Here is a 17,121-nt window from a genome sequence, read left to right as displayed (position 1 = left end):
CACCGAACTCCCAACTGCCCAGCCCAGCCCCTGGCACGCCAACATTGCATGGACTGGTGACAAAATGGAATGGACTGAGCATTTTCCAGTCCCTCCAAAAACATCAATTTCTACTTGAATTCACCAAAAGCCTGCATTGAAGGTCTAGTTAAACCATTTATCTGCTGAAGATAACATAATCTAGGGTTTTAACCAAAGCAGCTGGTCAAGGTCAAAGCTTCTCTCCTCTAGCGCATGTGCCAAACAGGGGAGCCAGCAGGGACAGGCAGGCAGGAGCAAACCCACCAGCCACATGCCTCACCTGCCATGTCAATGGCGAAAGGTCGGTCTGCCCTCCAGCCTGTGTACCAGCCGACGACTTTGCCATTTTCCACCAACGGACGTTCATAGCGTCGCCCGCCAACCAGGCCCACTGGCCAGACGGAGACCTTGCGCGTGGTTCGCATCTACAGAAAGGGGAGAAAGGTGCGGTTTAAGATTCCTCAGGGAAAAGAACTTGAAAGGAGGATGGCGTGGGTACCCCACAGAAGAAATGGGGCTGGGGGTGAGGGGAGGAGGGAATGCAAATCTCCCAAAGGTGAATGCATCCAAACAGAGCCCTTCTGATGACCCACGGCTCCCCAGGTCCCTGTAGGTCTCTGTGACAGATGCAGCTGGAGGCTCACAGCTGGGAGGGATGGAGGGGGTCAGTATATGAACCTCACTTACCTGCAGTGAAGTTGTAATGGCCAAATATTGTCTATTTTTCTCAAAGCTGAATCTGAAACAATATTTGGCCCCTTCAGAAGAGAGGAGGCTGGCTGCCCCTGTGGGAAACCTTAATCCTCAGGGATAGCAACAGTTCCACTCTGAGAAGCTGCTGGAGTGGCCTCTCTCTGATTATTTTCTTGCTGTGGACACACAGCAGTCTTGGCTGAGAACATTACTAAGGGGATTCGGGTACAGAACTGACACCTGGCATCCTTCAGGCTGACACCAAGAAAAGCATTGCTAAATCCACCTGCCTTGCAAAGGCAGCTGGGTCAAGTTAGAGAGGAGATGCCTCACCCCGTTGGCTGGAACAGCTGGCCCTCTCCTGGCACAAGGGACACATGCCGGTTCCCAGTGGGGCTTTGAGTAAGGACAGCCCTCAACTGGAAGTCACCTGCTGGATCTCTTTAAGGGGAAAGACGTGTTCACAACAAAGCCTGCTGACAGCAAGGAGCATCTGGGAAGGCGGAAGCTACCACCATCAGCAGCAAACCCCCGCCTCCCCTCCCCCCTCCCAGGGTGTGTGCTGGGGCCAGAGGCAGCCCACGTGGCGTCTCTGTGCAGACTAGAAAGATGTGCTCCTTTCTTGGGCAGACACACCCAGGAGGGGCGAGGGGGCTGGCTTGGCCATCAAGGCACAGGCTGGATTTCCGCTCTCCTCACCCTCCCAGCTGGGTGTGCCCTGGGCAGCGCAAAACACACACAGTGGCAGCTGGCGGACCCAGTGTTGCAGTTGTTAACAGTTTGAACACTGATGCTTTACTTTTTATTTGCTGTAGAACTAGGTCATAACCAGTTGACCAATGATGAAAATGACTATCAATCAAGGAATTTTTTTAATGAAAAGGAAGAAACATTTCACACGTGGGAAAGAGTTTCAAATACAACTCAAATGAAAAGTCATATTATTAAAGGATGAAAATGTCTTGAAGCTCCTATTTGTCAAGTATCCCAATTTTGTTTACTTATTAACATCCCACCTCACTCCAAAAAGATGACTTTGGAGTATGAACCAATCCAAGTAATGAAGGTTTTACTATATTGGTCTCCCACAAATCTGAAATTACTATTTTTATAGTCTAGAACTTTTCCAAGAAATTAACCACCATTGCCTTGCGCTAGCTCATAACAATGTATAGAATAATTTAAAAAAGTGCTACTGAGGTTTCACTGACTGCAGAGAAGCATTAACAGCCCTGAGACCGTTATCTTCAGAAAGGCCCACTTACAAGGCTGGCCCTTGGCTGGCATATGGGAACCTGGCTTGGAAGCAGTTCTTAGGCTAATAAGGTTGTGGTTGTTCTGCCTGCCCGGGGCCACTGAACATGTCTTTCCTTTGGGAATGTGAAATACCAGTGGGCAAAAGGTCCCTGTGTGACCAGCCTCCAGGAAAAATGCAGAACCTGAAATGGGTTTCAGTGGGCATAACCACGGCACAGCCAGGGTTACATTTTTGCTGCTGGAGGGGAGGTGTCCTGTGTGACTCCTCACGGGAGCGGGGGGACATGGGGGAGGCACGTGGATTCCTCCAGACCCTGCCTGATTCTTTCCCCTCCCTGATCTGGTTCCGCATCTTTCCTGCGTCACGGTACTCAATCTCAGCCCCAAGGACAACCATGTTTTGTGTGCCTGGAGTCCTAGTAAATCACCAAACACGTAGGTAGTCTTAGGGACCCCTGAAAGAGTACAATGCACTTTTCCAAGTGTAAAATTTGATCCATTTTGACCTGTGTAAATAGCCGTGAACCCTTCTCCACAATGAAGATAATGAACGTACCCATTACCCCCAAAGTTTCCTTGTGCTCTTTTTCAAATCCACCCCTCCCACAGTCCTCACATCCCCTAACCCCAGGCAACCACTGATCTCCTTTCTGTCACTGTACATTAGCTTGCATTTCATCGAAGTTTAGATGAACGGAATCCCTCAGTACGTACTGGCTTTTTCATCTGGGCTTCTCTCACTCCGCATAACCACCTGGAGATTCAGCCATGTTTCCATGTGCGTCAGTAGTTCATTTCGTATATTGCTGACTAGTATTCTAGTGTATGGATGTCCAGGTTTTTTTTTTTTAATCCGTTTACCTGTTGATGGACATTTGGATTGTTTCCAGCTCTTGGCTATTACAGATGAAGCTGCTACAAACATCTGTGCACAAGCCTATGTGGACATCACTATTTTTGGATAAATACCTAAGAGTTGCATGCCCAGATCACATGGGAGGTGTGCATTTAACTTTTTAAGAAATTGACAAATGGTTTTCCAAAGTGGTTGCGCCATTTTCCACGCCCACTGGCTGTATACGAGGGTTCCAGTTACTCCCCATCCTCACCAACACTCAGTGTGGCTCATCTACATTTCAGCCGTTCTACTAGGTACAAGCAATATTTCACAGTGGTTTCACGTGGCATTTTTCTGATGACTGATTATGCTGAGATCCTTTCATGTGTTTATTTATATGCCATTTGTCTTGCTTCTTTGGTGAAATATTTGTTCAAATGTTCTGCCTACTTTTTGAATTGATTGTTTATTTCTTTATCATCAAGTTTTGAGAGTTATTTATATATTTTGCATACAAGTCCTTTCTCAAATATGTGACTTATTAATCTTTTCACTTAGTCTGTAGCTCATCTTTTCATTCTCATAATAGTGTCTTTTGAGAGACAGAAGCTTTTAATGTTGAAGTCTAATTCATCCATTTGTTCTTTCATGAATCATGCTTTTGGTGTTTATATCTAATATATTTCTGCTTAACCTAAGGGTTTCACCTCTTTTCTAGAAGTAATTATAGATTTAGGTCTTATATTTAGATTATGATCTATTTTGAGTTAATTTATATATATGATATTAAGGGCTGATTGAAATTCTTTTTTCTTTTTTTTCTTGCTTATGGATATCCAATTGTTCCAGCTGTATCTAATGGTCCCAGAACAACTGAACTGCTTTTGTACTTTTGTCAAAAATCAGAGGCTACATATGTGTGAGTTTATTTCCGGACATGTCCCCTCTGATCCATTGGTCTACTTGGTGATCTTGGTGCCACCACCTGTCTGTCTTGATTTACCTGTGGCTTTATGATAACAGCTGTAGTTATGCAGCATTAGTCCTCCAGCTCTGTAAAGTTGTTTTTTTCTTACTTAAGTATAGTTAATTCACAATGCTGTGCTAGTTTCTGGTGTACAGCATAGTGATTCAGTCATACATGCAAATATACATTCTTTTCCATTATAGGTTATTACAAGTTATTGAATATGGTTCCCTGTGCTACACGGTAGGACCTGGTTGTTTACCTCTTATATATAGCAGTTTGTATCTGCAAATCCCTGACTCCCAATTTAGCCCTCCCCCTCTTGATAACCATAAGTTTGTTTTCTATGTCTTACCAAAGTTGTTTTGATTGTTCTAAATGCATCTCATTTCCATATGGATTTCAGAGTCAGTTGGTGAATTCTGGCAAATCTTGACTGGGATTGATTGTATCTATATATCAGTTTGGTGAGAACTTAGTACCTTAACAACATCGAGTCTTCTAACCTACGAATATGATCTCTCTCCCTCCATGTATTTAGATCTTTAATTTCTCTCAGCAATGTTTTTGGGATTTAATTTCAAAGCAATATTAACACTAATGCTTTTGTGCCCTAGGTGTTCTCCACAGGTGGACAAAACAGCCAGAAAATTTACCAAAATTTTCACAAAAATTGAGCCCTCTCCTCAATCCCCTCCACCTTCAGACTCCTGTTCCCTCACACACTGCAGAAAATGAAGACATTTCCATTTTTTTTGTCTTATATTTCAAACCTGCCAAACATACTAAGAAACCAAATTAAATTTAATACATGTTTTTCTCATGTTGACAGAATGGCCTTATATCTAACAGGGCACTAAAATAGTGCTTCTTCTTCTTTTGGCTATTTCCTTAAAATGCCCATGATTTTTCAGCCCCTAAACTGTTTTTGCTCAGAACACCAAATTTTCAAACCTGAAAAACTGGTGAGCAGAGCCCATCTCAGACTTGTGTGTCCTCTTCAGCATACTTATTTTAAATTAATGGAATGAACCCAGCACCTCGCACATGCTAAGCACACGCCCTACCACTGAGCTACACCCTCCCCCTGAAAACACTGTGTGAGCACCGGGCGGTAGGCGCCATGTGGGCCACCAACAAGCCATCAGCTGTGCCTGTGCTGTGAAGGGGCCGCTCACAGTCAAAGAGGAAGACAGACAGAAGGAGAGGAAACAGGAAAAGAGAAATTACCTTAACGAGAACAATACATGGGAACTGGGCGAGCACTCCTACGGGACAAATAAACATGGTCAGACATGTTCTCCGGGTGGCTGTTCACTGAAGTGGGGCCGTGAAAGACAGGTGGGCTTTTGTCCATAGACTACACTGGCCCAGGATTCTAGGTCATAAGATGAATCAAAGAAGCCAAACCTCACATTTCTGTGCCCATTTCATGCTAACATGTAGGTTTTGCTCAGCACATTCCAAATTTCTGAGGGCAGCTCAGAGTTAGCTCTTATCCAGGTTTTATTTTTTTTCAGAAGTTTGGGTGCTATAGGGGAATCAAGGAAGACCTAAATGCAGATGATATGGCAGGATTATGTTTCCAAGTGTGCCAAATTAAAAAAAAAAAAAGTCTGTCATTTAAATACAGTCAGCCCATCGCATCCGCGAGATCCACATCCTTCACATTCGCGGATGGTTGAATCCACAGATGCCGGACCTGCAGATACAGAGGGCCAACTGTGGGACTTGCCCATCTGCAGATTTTGGTATCCGCAGTGGGTCCTGGAACCAACACCCCGCAGATACAGGGGGATGACTGCTCTTTAAAACTTCAGAAAGGTCCAGATGCCCTTGGCATGTATGCACTGCTCTGAAATTCAGTGTGAAATCCTTCATCACAGAGTTAGACATACAGCCCCTCAGCACACGACCGTGATACTACATAGGGTGTGCTAGACATTTCAAAGGAAAATAGCACAGCTATTTACAGAACGTCTTCGCTCCACCTCTGGGATCTATCCTTTGTTCTGTGTCCTTTCCACTCAATCTATGCTCCTTAAGGATTCTACCTCCTTTTCTGAGGAGTGGGGGGATGTTAATAATGACTGTTACTATTAAAAGTAAAACCACATTCATATAACTAAAAGACTCTCAGCACATAAAAGCTTTATGACTTTCTTAACATAAAATAGCAGTTACATAACTGCTAGAACTTCAGAGGCCTGGTGTGAGCTCCAGCCTCAAACCGAGCAATAAAGCACTGGATGTGAAGACAAAGAGGAAGCAGTTCCCAGATTCATAGGAGTTACAAAATGATAAACGGTCTGGCCCCCAAAGGCACTCTCTTCCTATTTATTCAACACCAGGGTCACACTCCGTCACTTATTCCTTCTACCACCACCCCAATGAAATAGACAGGGCTTGCAGAGCAACCAGCCAAAATCAAGGGCAGACCCAACGGCTACAGAAGACCACAGGATACGTTTGGTCTAACTCTACACTCCCCTAGGCTAATGCCTTTTAAACTCCCCAGGACAGGCAGTGCTTGGTTGTTCGCATCTCCTCCAGAAAAGGAGGGTGGCAGGTAACTACTGGGCGTGCCCGTGTCTGGTGACCCTTGCCTACCACCACATCCTACTTCTTTAGCCAACTTTTTTTCCCTGCAGCTTTAAGCTGCATCACTTTGGTCCCTCTTTGGGAAATGGCTAGCGGCCAGCTCCAGGGACTGGAAGACTACAGAAAACCACACTTATGAGATCATCCAAGTAAAGCAGAAAAAGCTAAACAGATGACTTTAGCTTCCTTTAAGAGTCACCACTAGGAGAAATCTTGTTTTATTTTTTCCAAGAGGAAATGAATAAACTCCTTGACCTTATGAAACTGAAAATGCTATAGGCACCCTCAAGGGGTAGAATTATAATAAAGAATTTTACATTCCATATCCTGCTTTTGAAACTCATCTGTTCAGTGGCAGAAAAAATGGCCCCCCCAAACCCCCCACAACACACCCCAAACCAGAAACAAAAAAGATCATCCTAAACGCAGCAGGATCCCATGAACAAAATCCAGAAAAGACAGAGCAGTGCAACGATGACGGAGGGACAGAGAAGTGATGACTTGGAGCTGAGGATCCTTCCCAAAATTCTTGCGCATAAACATCTGACATTTTCCAACCTGGAAGCTATATTTATATGATCCAACCCACCCGAAAGTTTTCTCTGAGGCAAGTCTGAAAATGAACGTCACATCTGCTCTCTTTTGCATCAGCCCTTCAAGATGTCACCATCCGTTTCCTTCAGCTAGTTGTGTCGTGGCTCAGCACTACTCAGTCCATACGGCATCCCTCACATGACTTTACATCACCCTGTTTTTTTTGGGGGGGTCCTATTTTGATTTCCATACACTACCATTTCCATAGCATGAATTTCTGAGGTGCATCAGCTAATTACTTAAAAGAGCTAAGATTTCTAGAAAGCAGAAATGTTCTTAATGTTATATTCTCAACCCTTCTATAGCATTGGGTAGAATATCATGTTGAACATTTCTGCCAAACCTCATCTGTCTTTCCAGTAAATATTGATCCCACACCTAACGCGTGTCTGCTGCCAGCCCCTGAGCAAGGCAGACAAGGTCCTTTCCTACAAAGCCAATGTTCTGGGAAAGAAAAAGCAATGACACAACCCACTGCAAAATTAGTTACTTGAATCTAGGCTGTTAAGGGCTATTAGGGAAGCAGGTGGAGCTGTGAGGTGATCTGACATGATCTGGGTCCTGCCGAGGCTTCCTTGAGGTCATCAATGTGAGCTTCGCCTAAGGTGTGAAAGGCATGGACCACTGCGGACAGGGAGACAGCAGACTTTCCAGGAAGAAAGGATCTCAGGTGCTAGAGGTCCTGGACACTGAATGCCTTAAGGAAAATAGATCCATTTCGGACAGTGGCTGCTGGGAGACAGGTTTCTCACCTTGGAGTGAGAACTTACAGATAAGCAAAAGAGAAGGCTAGGATGATCCATGTGGTTCCAGATTAGCGTTGGAGACATCAGTATGAACTCACATTTAGCCTAACATAGAGATGGGTATAGATAGATATGTGTGTAGATGTTGGTCAGCATATACACACATTTCTTTGTTCTGCCAGCTGAGAGGGTGGAGAATCAGTGATGCTCCGGGAGCAATGATCCCGCCAAGCACCAGGCCTTGGTTTCTAATACCACGCTTGAATAAAGGGAACCAGAGCTACTCAGAGAAGTAGCTGATTCTAAGAGTAGGGCAGAAAATATACCAGATGATCCTGGGGGTATCGTTAGAGCCAGAAAGTAAGGAAACACTCAAGCACACAAAAACCAACAAACAAAAACAGTGCACATTGATGGGGACATATAAAAAGGCCCACAGGAGTCTACCAAATGGCCAAAGTTGGGACAATCTGAGCAACAAAATTAGATTACAAACTAATGTAAGAAATAAATACTAAACACTAATTCAACTGAAATATATAAACAGATGTTTGAATGAATCAGCAGGCGGGGGAACATACAAATGTCCTGTGCAGAAGAGTTCCGAATAATGTCTGTAGGGAACCCTCCTCCCACCCTAGCGAGCAGAGTGAGCTCTCTACTCCTTGGGTGCGGACTGCACAGTCACTTTCTTCTAAAGAGAACACTATGGAAGAAACCTTACAGGGGAAGAAACCTGATAAGCGTACTGCAGCCAGATGGTCAAGGTCAACACCCACGCTGATAAGTCACAGTGACACTGTGCACCCTTGAAATGCCGCGCTGAGAATGGTACTTTACCTCAGTGGCCTTTTCTAACACCATTCCCTAATTAAAGGCACCAGGGCTTCTTGGAGAAGTGGCTGATTCTAGGACAGAGAATGGGAAATATACAAGATTTGTACAAAGCCTAAAGCATCTTTTAGTGCCAAGAGTAGAAAATAAGGAAGTGGTTTAAGACATAAACAGAAGCCCCAAACAAACCCACATTGATGGGGGCTATGTCGAAAGAACACAGCCAACTGTAAGAGTGCCCAGTGGCCAGAGCTGGAAGAATCTGAGCAATAAAATAACGCTGATAGTATGTACCCTTGCCCTGATTTATGAAAATGGCTTTTTTCCTCCCCTAAACCCATAACAGCATTCTAATCATGAGACAAACCACAGAAAAATCCCAAGAGAGTGGCAGGCTCCGATATACTTAACCAGGACTCCACAAAACTGTCAAGGTCATCAAAAACAAGGAAATTCTGAGAAACTGTCACAGTAAAAGAAGAACCTACGGAGAAAACTGGATATGACAACTCAACGTCATGTGGTATCCAAAATACGATCCCAGAACAGAAAAAGGACACCTAAGGACGTCTGAGTAAAGAACAGACTTTAGTTACTATTGCTTTGTTCCTTATAACACATGCAACATACTAATGTATGATGTTAACAATAGGGGAAACTGGGTGTGGGGTGTACAGGAATGTTCTAGCATCTTCTCAGTTCCCTCAAGGATTATCCTCTTAAGGATAAAAATCAGTTGACCCTTGAACAAGGCGGGGGCTAATACATATATAACTTATAGTCAGTCCTTTGTATCCATGGTTCCTCTGCATCCATGGAGTCAACCAACCATGGACTATGTAGTACTGTAGTATTTACCACTGAAAAACATCCACATATAAGTGGACCCATGAAGTTCAAATCTGCATTGTTCAAGGGTCAGCAGAAGCTGTTCTTTAAGAAGAACCCGGGGGAAGGGGCTTAGCTCAGCAGTGGGATATGTGCTTAGCCTGCATGAGATCCTGGGTTCAATCCCCAGTACCTCCATTAAATCAATCAACCAATCAATCTAATCCTCCCCCACAGAAGAAATGCATATTCTTGGCAGGGGGGGAAGAAGAAAGAAGAAGCCAGCTGACAAATGTAGAGGGAATGACACAATAAGAAAAGCACCATTCGCTACCCACAAAGTACAGTAATGACTAATTCAACAATAATCATTGCAGGACGCTAGAACTCTTGGGTCAAAGCTATTGGGAAACAAGGTATTCACAGTCTTAGGGCATCAATCTATGCGCTACTTACTAATTATGAAAGAAAAATGTGCCTTTACAGTGGAGAGATTTGTCAGTCACTACCTTGACCAAGTGGTTGACCATCACCGCCCGTGAGATGACCTGACCATCAGTGCCACCTCACTGGATGCAGGAGGAGGAAGATAACGTCACTTGTGTGGTGTCCTTGCAAAAAAGGTTTGGCCTGAATATATGCATGAGAAAACAGATGACCGTCATGGAGACTAAACATCCAAGTGCGATTTTTTCTTTTTCTTTTTTTTTTTTTCAGTCTATGTGGACTTACCACAGCCAAATCTATGACTAGTTAAATTTCTATTTTCTTAAAGGCACGTTGCAGAAAAGAAGTCCAGCCAGGAGTATTATGCTATTGTGACAACATTGGACAAGGACAAGAGAAAAGGGTTATTACTTTGGAGGTCCCTCCGCCCCACATAAGGCCATCCTCTCCCCTGCCATCAATGTTAAGATATGTTCCTTCTAAAAAATTGAAATAAGCTTCCTCTATTCCACTATTCCTTGTATAGATCTATATACTTCAGTAAAATTTGATGTTTATTGAAATGATGAACATAATTAACTAATTGCCAAAAATCATGGTAATCCATATTTGGATATCAAAGAGGAAAACTTTGCATAAAATCAAATGTGTAAGATATGGAAGCAATCTAAGTGTCCATCAATAGGTGACTGGATAAAGAAGATGTGGCACATGTATGCATATGTATACACACACATACACACACACACACAATGGAATACTACTTAGCCATAAAAAAGAATAAAAATTTTCCATTTGTAGCAATGTGGATGGACTTAGAGGGCATTATGCGAACTGAAATAAGTCAGACAGAGAAAGACAAATCCTGTATGATATCACTTATATGTGGAATCTAAAAAATAAAACTAGTGAATATAACAAAAAAAGAACCAGACTCACAGATATAGAGACCAATCTAGTGGTCGCCAGTGGGAAGGGAAGGGGCAAGGGAGGGGAGGGGAGGGGACAGGAGGCACAAGCTGTTGGGTGTAGACTGGATGGGCTCAAGGATGTCCTGCACAACACGGGAAGTATAGCCAGTATTGTGTAATAATTGTAAATGGAGTGTAAAGTTTAAAGTTGTATTTAAAAATGTAAAAGGCAATAGTAATTCAAAAAAGGAAAAATATATCAACTGTGTAGATAGGTTTGCAGAAAACGTCCACAACTTAGCATGCTAACATATTTCAATATGCTAAGTAGTCCCCACCTTTAAAATCTGCTCCGTTAGCTCCACATTCCCCACAATTTTCCAGAGCCCTGATTTCTGTCATGGCAGAGAGAATGTCACCCAGCTCTGTGGCAGTGTGTCCAGCACAGAGGGGGGTGCCTCTCCTGCCGTACAGTGCACTCAGGATGAGCATCTGGAGCTCCAAGCCATGTCTGATAGCTGGTCTTGCTAGTCTACCAGCCCTTCCATGCAACAGACACACTCAGATACAAAGAAGCTAGTCTACACTTCAAGGAAAGTTACCAATTAACACCACTGCTTTGGAAGCATTAAAAAAAAAAATGAATATGGTCTCAGAAAACGTCTTCTAGTGCTGTGTGCATGTGTGTGCCTGTGTAGAATGGGGGACACTGGGGGGACATCTGGATTTTTTCACCTCGTTTCCATCAGTCACTGCATAAGAGGTGGCAGAGTTTACTACAGGAACGGCCCTGGCTGCTCTCGATCTGTTTTCCTGAATAAATACTGGCCCTAAACCCCTTGCTCTGGTCTGCTTGGTCTCTGAGTGTGTGAGGAAGTTCAAGTTCTTTCATTTCTGTTTCTTAATTTATCCATATGAAAATCAGTGATCCATCTCGTTTTTCTCAGAGAGAAGAGTGGGGGAAAGAAGGTCCTTAAAACACTCAGATATTCTTAAAAGATGCTGCTTATGACCAACCAGTTTCAGTGTTAGGTATAATGTTCTGAGACATGAACAACCACACTTCCTCTGTCACACACAGCGTTGTCGTAAAGGAAGTTTTGAAAAAGACATGCAATCCCACTTCTCCCCTAGGCAATGGGGTAGAAACTCTCTTTTCATAGAAATGGAATATAATAAAACATTCCTTGCTTTCTTGCTCTTCAACCCTGTCCCCTGTTTCCTTTAAGATCCCTATACCTCTGGGTTTCTTTCCCAGTATTTAATTAAGATCTAATGTTACTTCAGAAAAGACATAAGGAAATTTACAGAGATACATGGATACAAGAAAATTGAGCAGAGGTGACTGATAACTAGCAGCTTCCATCTACACCAGCAAATATCATGGAAAACAGCATTTCCATAGCAAAAGCAAGTCAGTAATGCTAGGCACAAACTTACTGAGCACAGAGCAGGAACCACATAAAGAAAACCACAACTTTTACTACGGACTGGAAATGACGTAAGAGGGAGAGAGGGTCTGTGGTGGATACTGTTGACTACCTGCTCAGCATCGACTCTCTCCTCTCCCTTACTGAGCTTCAGTTTAGCTCAGTGGGGATCAGCCGTCTCCACCCCTCCCCCAAACATGACTGAGGAGAGAGTGACCCTCTCCCAAGGGCAGGGGTAAATTCTGATTGTCCGGCAAGGCATGTGAGTGTTGGCAGCTCTGGTCATCAGAGGAAGTGTGTTGGGCTGCTTCCAGGAAAGTTTTCCTCACTCCTAAGGAACCACTGAGGTCCCTTTCCACCTTGGCACATAGCCATGTCTGGATGTGATGGCTGGAACCGCAGCAGCCATTTCACAACCAAGAGGAGAAGAGCTGGACAAAGCTGACAGTCTGAGATGGGACTCTGGGCCCTGGATGACATCACTGAGTCTGTAAGTCAGCCAACTCTGAAGCCTGCTCCCCATCTGGACATCCTGATAGGGGAACGTCGCTCCTTGTTCATCACAGCTCTTCCTCCTCCTAGGCTCACAGGGAGACTCTGTGTCTCAGCATCCCCTGCAGTTAGAATGGAGCCATATGACTAACTTTGGGCTGTGGAACATGGGCAGAAATCAGATAAATCAGTTCCCTCTTTGGTCCTTAAAAACAACCTGTTCAATCTCACCAGGGTGAGTTTACAGGCCATGTGTCATAGATGTTGCAGGGACAAGTTGGAAGCACTGGGACATATGTCTGAGTCACCAACTTGATCCAGGAGAGTTGCCAACCCCCCCAAAAACACTGCAGGACCATCAATTTACTGTATCAACCTTCTGAGATGTCAGGGTCTACCTGCTGCAGTGGCCAGCATTAATTATTCTCCTAACAAAGTGAGACAATATATCTGCTTATTGTTTGAGCCAATTTTTTTTTTATTGTTGCAGTTGGAGTTTTCTAACCTATAGCCAAAAGTTTCCTGTTTGTTACAATTGCCATGTTCTTGGACCAGAAGTCTCAAAAATATATTGGATTCTTCAGTTTCATGCCCAAAGTGATGTTTTCTGACCATAGCCCCATGGAATTTAGCTATTTGGGCTGTTGGTTTGGTTCAGCATTATAAACGCCTTCACTGTTGAACCAGGACAAACTGTGGTATGATATTTTTTGTTTGTTTGTTTTGGGAGGGAAGGTAATTAGGTATTTAGGTATATATGTATGTATGTATGCATTTAAATGGAGGTACTGGGGATTGAACTCAGGACCTCATGCATGCTATGCACACACTCTACCACTGAGCTATACTCCCTCCCTGAAAACATGGTATCATTCTATGAAGATAAACTTAGGACATCCAACAAAGACTAAACCTGAGTGGAGAAGGGGCAGGAGCATCAGGAACATCTTCCTGGGGGAGTCAGTCCTAGGAGATGGAGGTACTGTCATCTCTGTGCAAGATACCCATTTACTGGGACCTAATTCATGAGAAAGTGGGAACTTCCCATTTTGGTAGTCTTTGACCAAGTAGTCTCTTAGCAGGTTTGGAGTTTTAATTTTTTTTTAATCAATTAATAAAGCACTAGAGTGCTATGATGATCAATACAGCAAAGTACTTCATGACAAATTCTAATTTCCCAAATAAATAGAGCATTTATGAGAATTCCAATTTTTAAAAAGCCTCACATTTAGAAGAAATGGATTAGAGATGCATACAGCAATAAAAAAATACATCTGGAAAATTTGGTACAGCATGGAAAAATAAAAAAAGCTATATTCCATTAATGCCATTTATACACACTTAAAATACTGCACACAAAACACTATTTCATAAGGACACACAGAAATGAATAATCCACAGCGTGCATGTTTGAATGGATGCCTGAAGATAAGGATAAAAGGAAATAAACAGCAGGGAGGAAACTTGCATAGGTTGATGTTGGCAGCACATTAGGACTGGGAAGTATGATCACCTCTACCTTTGTACATGAAACATAAGGAAAAGAATAACAAATACAGGTTCTCCTGGTGGAAGACATATTCAGAATACATGGCAAATGAATAAGAGAAGAACAGGGAGGAAAGCTTCTAAGATTATAGAAGTAATTAAACACTTACAGAAAATATTAAAAAGGAGGAATATTATAGAATATTCCCTAGAGTAGTAAGTAGACTCTGTAGCCTCGGTGAAAGGTTATTTTATACAGTTATCATGACCAACTTCACTTTGGTCAAAAGTAAAGATATAGATGAATCTTGAAAGGAAACCTAATTTGGAAAGTCCAATTCACAACAAAATACAGAAGGTGTTTACTCATACAGGATTCACAGTAGGGGTTATTTAAATGAGGCTTTGTTTACAGACTGCTCGTCCTTAGCTTGGGAGAAAAGTATCAGAAAAGCAAAATGGATAAAGAAATAAGACTCAGCAACACGCTATTTACAACAGACACACTTTACATATAAGAACAGAGATAGGATGAAAGTAAAAGGATGGAAAAAGGAATCCCATGTAAACAGTAAGCATATGAAAGCTATTGTGGCCATATTGGTGTCAGACAAAGTAGCTTTCAAAACAGGGAGATTACCAGAGATAATAAGGGACATTTCATAATGATAAAAAAGCCAATTCGGAGACGGAAAAGATGGCGGAGTAGAAGGACGCTCGCAGGTCACCCTCTCCCACAAATACACCAAGACCCACATCTACAGACCCACTCAGCCAACCAGAGCACCTGTGGAACTCCAACAGAACATCGCCCTCTTCAAAAGATAAAGACTCCGAAAATCTGGTAGGAGAAAAGGAAAAAAGAAAGAACAAAAGGCAAAGAAAGAACAAAGAAAAAAAGAAAGAACAAAAGGCAAAGAACAAAGAACGCTCCCGGGGAGGGAGCGGCAAAGGAGGACTGGCGCTCGCTCGCTGGGTCTCCCCTCTCCAACTGAGAGGCCAGCGGGACGGAGGGGGAGCCTCCGAGGCTCGGATCTGTACAGAGCAGCCCTTGACTAACAGAACTAAGTTAAACGGGCACAGAGCGTTCCCCCGACACCCAGCCTGAGACGCGGGCCGGCAGCGGCGGGCAGGGCCAGGCTGCACAAGCCGGGCAGAGGACGGAAATGGCTGCACGGAGGCAGCCCCGGGGGGAACGCAAGGGGCTGCGCGCAGTGGCTGTGGGTGCACAGGGCAGAACAACCTGGGCCCTCCATAAAACAGCAAGGTTGATGTGCTCTCGGGGGAAGGGTGCACACCCCCATCTCTGAAAACCCGCGGAAACTTTTCCGGGGAAGAGAAGCGGGGCTCAGGCACAGCCGCCATATCCTCCGTGCTGAGCACCCAGGCGGGGGCGGGGGCGAAACCTGCATCCGCACCGAAGGGCTTGGCAGCCTCAAAGGCCAGACTGAGACTGGCCTGCAGCCCGGGGCAGATAGGATCCTTCCATCCTGGTCCCTCAGAGAACTTGCTCCACAAAGACAAACAAGGAGCTGGGTTCTGGCTCGGAGCAGGGACAGGGCTGTCCCTCGGTCTCCCCGAGCCCACCCGCCGAGCGCCGACCAGGGCGGAGCGCGCAGCCGCACAGAGCAGCGGAGCTACCGGCGGCGGCGCAGGTAGAGCGAGAGCGGCCCCCCCCCCCCCCCCCCCCGCCTTTTGGGCAGGAACACAGTCCCTGGCCGAGGTGCTGGGAGGGGCCACGACCCGCCCTCCTACCCGGCCAGTCTGCAACATCTGACTGCGGCATCCGGAGGGGCAACGACCCGCCCGCCCACAGCAGAGAGCTGCACCTGACCCAGTGTTAGGAGGAGGCGCGATCCGCTTGCTGACAGGTGCTGGGAGCAGCACAGAAGAGGGCGCCAACGGAGGGCCTCTGAAAACAGCAAGCTGAGCTTCCAAAACAGGACAAAGAAAGACTTCACATTAAAAGCACACAGACTCCAGGAGAACACCGACAAACCCCCTACCCCCTTATTTTTTTTTTAAATGTTTTTACCTGTTCTATTTTCTATTACTCTCTTAATCTTTACTTCTTAATTCATTTCTATAACTCTTGGGTTTTGATGCCCTGCTATTGATTAGACACAGGTTTCAAATACATCTAGTCACCTCCCCCCCCCCCTTTTTTGTAAAGGTTTTAAAAGGACGTCTCAACCCGATTAATACTCTGCTTCAACTCACTCTTCTATTATTCATTATACACGGTTTTCAAACCCTCTTTCTCCCTTCTTTTAAAATTCTTTCTCTCTCTCTCTTATTTTTTTTCTTTTTTTCCTAAGTTCTATTCCTAAATAGGCATCAGATAGATAAAATCCTTAAGGACCAAAATAAACAACTGATACTCCATAAACAACAGTGCCAAGGAGGTATGAGCAAGATGAAGAAGCAGAAAAACCTTTCCCAATTAAAAGAACAAGAGAAATCCCCTGAAAGAAAGATCAACAAAATAGACATCGATAGCCTACTAGATCAAGATTTCAAAAAAGGAGTGATCGAATTGCTGAAGGAATTAAAAGAGATAGTGTTTAGAGATATAAAATATGTCAAAAATGAAATTGAAGCTATAAAGAAGAGCCAAGTAGAATGGGTAAACTCATTGACAGAGATGAGGAATGATCTAATAGCTGTGCAAAGCCGACTAGATAATGCAGAGGAACGAATTAGTGATCTAGAAGACAGGGCAATAGAAAGCACCCATTCAGAAGAACTACAAGAGAAGCAAATAAAAAATAATGAAAATAGCATAAGGGACCTATGGGATAATATAAAGCGTCCCAATCTTCGCATAATAGGGGTCCCAGAAGGAGAAGAAAGATCAAAGGGGATTGAAAAGGTTTTTGAAGAAATCATGACTGAAAACTTCCCAAACTTAAAGAAGGAATCAGATATCCAAGTACAGGAAGCTCAGAGGGTCCCAAACAGGAAGAACCCAAAT

At 44.0% G+C, this 17,121-nt stretch overlaps 1 protein-coding gene across 1 annotated transcript in view; it reads right to left on the bottom strand.

The window, feature by feature from the left end:
* The window catches only part of B3GAT2 (beta-1,3-glucuronyltransferase 2), a 79,164-nt gene that overhangs the window by 39,702 nt on the left and 22,341 nt on the right, over positions 1-17,121 (bottom strand). Inside the window, exon 2 of the mRNA XM_032484454.1 lies at positions 302-446. Coding sequence (XP_032340345.1) covers positions 302-446 — 145 coding nt within the window. The remainder of the gene's footprint in view (positions 1-301; positions 447-17,121) is intronic.

Source organism: Camelus ferus, chromosome 8, assembly GCF_009834535.1.
Source record: "Camelus ferus isolate YT-003-E chromosome 8, BCGSAC_Cfer_1.0, whole genome shotgun sequence".
NCBI classification, from domain to species: Eukaryota; Metazoa; Chordata; class Mammalia; order Artiodactyla; family Camelidae; genus Camelus; species Camelus ferus.
This window is presented reverse-complemented; position numbering and strand designations above follow the sequence as displayed.